Source organism: Centrocercus urophasianus, unplaced genomic scaffold, assembly GCF_019232065.1.
Source record: "Centrocercus urophasianus isolate 14NV4802_14NV808 unplaced genomic scaffold, USGS_Curo_1.0 seq_48, whole genome shotgun sequence".
Taxonomy (NCBI): domain Eukaryota; kingdom Metazoa; phylum Chordata; class Aves; order Galliformes; family Phasianidae; genus Centrocercus; species Centrocercus urophasianus.
This window is the reverse complement of record NW_024885066.1, coordinates 356641-361297: the sequence shown is the minus strand read 5'-3', so window position 1 is coordinate 361297 and position 4657 is coordinate 356641. Positions and strand designations below refer to the sequence as shown.

The 4657-nt window shown below is 52.0% G+C and overlaps 1 protein-coding gene across 1 annotated transcript in view; it reads left to right on the top strand.

Annotated features, from left to right (window-relative positions):
- Window positions 1-1243: 1243 nt before the first annotated feature.
- Window positions 1244-4657, top strand: part of NKAIN1 (sodium/potassium transporting ATPase interacting 1) — an 11080-nt gene continuing 7666 nt past the window's right edge. Inside the window, exons 1-2 of the mRNA XM_042834670.1 lie at window positions 1244-1309; window positions 1678-1731. Coding sequence (XP_042690604.1) covers window positions 1244-1309; window positions 1678-1731 — 120 coding nt within the window. The remainder of the gene's footprint in view (window positions 1310-1677; window positions 1732-4657) is intronic.

Sequence of the window (4657 nt, the reverse complement as noted above, 5' to 3'; positions counted from 1 at the left end):
CCCTTCCCTTCCCTTCCCACTTTCCCATCCTCTTTCCACTTTCCCTTTCCTAAATTGAGGCCCTGAACAAAGCACTGTGCTTTTGCTAAATTGTGGCCCAGACAAAGGCAACACAGCCCTACCTACCCCACAATTAGCACTGCTGTCATTAGTGGGACCCAAGGAGGAGGAACAGGGTGCTGCTGGCTGCTGTGGGGACGGCCCTGTTGCCCATCAGTGGGAACCCATACGGGAACCCCAGCAGGTGGTGGAGACATCAGTCATATGGCCACACCGTCTGCATCAGTCTTCCCCTAAAATTATGTGCAGAAATCAGTACCTCCTGCAGATGCACCAAAAAGAGCTTGGGGCAGAAGCACACACACTGTGTGCAGGAGTTCCCATGCGGTTTTTGGGGAAATAAACTGTTTTGCTGGGAAAAACTCCATTCCTCTGCGATCTCTCAGGGTGGGACTGACCCCAGAGCAGAGGAGATGCCCACGTCCCGTTGGTGCCCCTGCAGGGCTTGGGGTGTGGGTCGGTCAGTGTCGTGCCAGCCTGATTCGATGGGCATGAAGAGAGGAATCGCCGCTTAATGAAAGCGATTTTTATGGATGTTTAAGAAGTCTCTAATGAGCTCCCATCCACCGCAGCTGCTAATCGCTGTGTTTAATAATGTGCTGCTGGTCACAGCGCACGGCGAAGGCGCCTTATTAAATCCTCGCCGTGATGAATGGGGAAGGTGGCAGCGTGCTTAACAGTGATTGTTATTTTGCTAACGTGCAGCAATTGCTGCAAATATGAAGGCTTCCAGTTCTATTAGGGCTGCACATCCATACCCGTGTGCCTGTGAGTTTCCAGCCCTCATTTCTAGCCAATAATCCTGTTGGCAAGGGGAGATGGGGCTGGAGCTGCTGGGTTTTCTTTACTATTAATAAATAATGAGCAGCACTAATGAGGTCCCACCCAGCCTGTCGCTCTTAGAGCACCCCGAAAACCCACTGCAGTTTCTGGACCTTGCATTGCTGCTTCCCACTCATTGCTGCTTTACATTCATCACAGGGAAAGATTGATGGGAACACCGCTCCCTGCCGGGCCCATCCATCTCCTGCTGACAATAACTCACTATTCATACCTGCATATGAAACACGTAACCACCACCACTGCCCCGTGTAAGAGGCTCAAATTAGGGCCTTGAGAAAAGAGGGTGAGTGGTCGAGGTGGTGGCACCAAGCAGGTGGGAGAAGGAGATCCTAAAGGTTGGATGTTAGAGGAGGGGTTGGTGGATGAGCGGTGGGCCTTCACCCCAATGGAAGGAGTGGTGTTTTTGGTCAGGTTTCTGTTTCAGGGTGCATCAGGACTCTCAGTGGTGCTTTGAGTGATGCTGGATGCGTGTGTGTTTTAATGCTAAAAATTGGCTAAGGAAAGGGATGGGATGGGATGGATATGATAAGGTTGGGATGGGATGGGATGGGATGGGATGGGATGAGATGGATATGATAAGGTTGGGGTGGGGGGGGGTGGGATGAAATAGATGTGATAAGGTTGGGATGGGATGCGGGCACATCCCTTCTCTTTGTAGCTGCCCTGCCTTGCCCTTACACCAAATATTTGGGAGCCTCACCTCCCCAGAGCCACCCGTGGCTGCTCCTTTGGAGGCAGTGCTGCTCTGGGATGTTTCTGCTCCTGCTTCATTAGCGCGGCTGTTACCAGGCAGATTCCTCACCCGATCCTCTCTGCTGCCTGCAGGTCGTGAGAGGAGGGACTGCCGGTTTCCATAGCAATACGGTTGGCTTTAATCAGTATTTATTTCCTGGGAGAATTGATTACAAAAGGTGTCACTAAATAAGTCAGTAAATTGGATTTTTTTCCCCTCTCTCTTTTTGCCCCTCTATCGCATTTTATTAACAGCGCCTTTGAGTCGCTGTTTGAGATCCAGGGGAAATTACCTCTTGCTTCTTGCAGATGTTGGACTAAAGAACTTAAACAGGAGAATTAGCATTGAAATTGCCTGTGGCTTAATCCCTGTCCAAACGGGGCCGCTTATGGGGAGCTGGAGCCAGCAGACAGCTCGCACTGCATGGGCAGAGGTGTCCCTGTCCCACTGTCACCCAACACCACCGCGTTGGTTTGGGATGCGGGACGTGGCTCCTCTCAGCATCCCCAGAGTCCCCACTAAATGGAAAAAGCCTCTGTGCATTTCCCTGTTTAGTGGGATTTTTTTTTTAGTGTTTCTTTTTTGCTTCATTTTAATTAATTCTCAGCTTCTGAGTGTCCATGCTGCTAATGTGCTTTCTGCTGCGAGTCTTCAGCTTAATCACGAGCTGTGGCTCATTGTGTCTAATTGAGGCGCTTGATTAATCACAATTTTATTTATCCAAAAGCCTGTTTGTTGGAAACTGGTGTTTGCAGTAAGGCATTTGACAACATTTCAGTGCCCTGATCCTTGAGCATCACAGCTTGGTGCTGATGCCATGGGTCTGGTGTCACTGCTACGTGTCCTGTGGGCGTGCGACAGCATCCTGGGGACATCTCCTGAGTCCTTCTGTGGGGCTGGGACAGCAGTTTGGTGGGAGGGGATGAGATGGATGAAATAGGATGGAGAGATGGGATGGGATGGGATGGGATGGGATGGGATGGGATGGGATGGGATGGGATGGGATGGGATGGGATGAAGTGGGATGGATGGACAGCAGGCTCCCTCCGTTCACGCTCCATCCCAGATTCCAGGTTGGATACCATGAGGGTCTGTGCAGCCCCTTCAGTTCTCACCTCTATTTCCAGATGGATTTGCTTAAACTTGCAGCCTGACTTTTATGTCTGTGGCTATCTGTGGCAGTGTGACCCAGCTCTGCACTTGGGTTGTGCTGTAGCTCTGGGAATGTCATTTGTCACCCTGCTTCTCTGCAAACGCTCCTGGGTGCAGTGCTGAGCAGGGAAGGGCTGAACCCATTTCCCAGGGGGGTAAATTGAGGCACAGCAGCACCAGTGCAGGACTGGCCCTTTGCTCACATCCCTGTGCTGTTCCTCCCCAGGATCCATTGCCATCCCTGTGCCCTTCCCAGTGGAGGACCTTTTCAAGGCCATTTTGGGGCGACAATTAAAGCAACACAGTCTGTGCCTGTTGGAGGGAGTCTCTCTGCAGGAAGGTGTAAATTCAGAGGCAACTTATGATGGGAAAATATAGGAATGAATCACTTTGCTTTCCTTGTCTTTCTGTCAGCGGTGGTAAAAAAAGCCCACAGCCTTATCTCAGCCTTATCGCTCCGGTTCAGCATTTATGTAACAGTAAAAATAATAGATGCAATATCATATCTCCAGCCTGTACTCTGTATAAATGGTATTGAGATGCATTTGGAGCCTCTGTAGGAGGTGGCTGCCACCCTCGGCTGTTTGGAGGGTTCCAGAAGAGTTCCAACAAATCATCATGGGTGGGATGGGGCTGTTTGGGACCCACAGTAACCCACTGTTTAGGTTGTAGAAGGATTCCCCATTGGTCCCATCTTGGCTCACCCCAAGGAACCGTGTCCATTTGGGGACCCAGATTTGGGGTATTCAGCATGAGGTGCTCATCCTCCTACTGGGCACCTCCTATTCTCTGCCTCAGTTTTCCTTCCCCAGGGGCAGCTTTGGGAAGGGTCTGGGGGTCCCAGGGCTGTTGGACACAGAGGCAGATTTGGGAAGGAAGCAGGGGGACCCCAGGCTGTTGACGCATGGGTGGCTTTGGGAGGGGATCAGGGGGCTGGGAATTGCACTGGGATGGGGCTGATTCTTGGGTGGGCGCACCCATGGGTGCTTGGGTTGCGTCCTGCCCACACGCCGGGCTGCTGGGGCTCAGCGTCTAGACAGCTGGGGCTGCTGCCATGTTCCCATGGCAACGCAGCGGGATGCGGCGCCTGGCGAAATTAAATAAATAACAGAGCAGAAAAAGAATCGGCAAAAGACAGCAGCAAAGGCTGGCCAAAGGACGCGGGGGCTCAGCGGGTGATGGAGAGCCCTGGGGGGACCCCACACCCCTCCCTGTGTCCTCGTATTTTCATCCCATTGGGTTTTCCAAGCTGGAAGTGAAGGGATTTGAGGGCAGAAAAACCCCAGTGAGTGCTTTGCTGGGGTAACAAAGCCTGTGCCTCCATCCTGGGGCACATCCTGCCCGCGGGGCAGCTCAGCCCTGCCCTTGTGTGGGAGCGTGGTGATGGCTCCTTTAATTCATTTTCATCTGTGCCGCCTGCAATTTTGCAAAAGATTTTGCAAGTTGGAAGTAGGTCAAGAACTTGTTTCCAAGTCATTAAATGAAATCCCTGGGTTCGCAGCGGTATTTGCACCTCGTTAATAGTCAATTCGCTCACTTGCCGTTAATTTAAATAGCAGCCAATTTCCCTAAGTGGAGATGTGCAGCTCCTGGGTGCAGGTGCTTGTGGAGCTCAGGGCACCGAGTGCAGGGTGCTGTGCTGCAGGACAGGATCCAGCCCAGGTTCCATCCCCACTGTCATATCCTACCCCTAATGGGAGGAAAAGAATAGCCATTCATCTTTCCCTTCCTCCCTTCATCCCCTCCTCCACCCCTCCATTGCTCTCTCTATCTTTCTATCCCTCCGCCCTTCCCTTCCTCCGTCCCTTCCTCCCTTTGTCCTTCCTTCCTTCCTTCCTTCCTTCCTTCCTTCCTTCCTTCCTTCCTTCC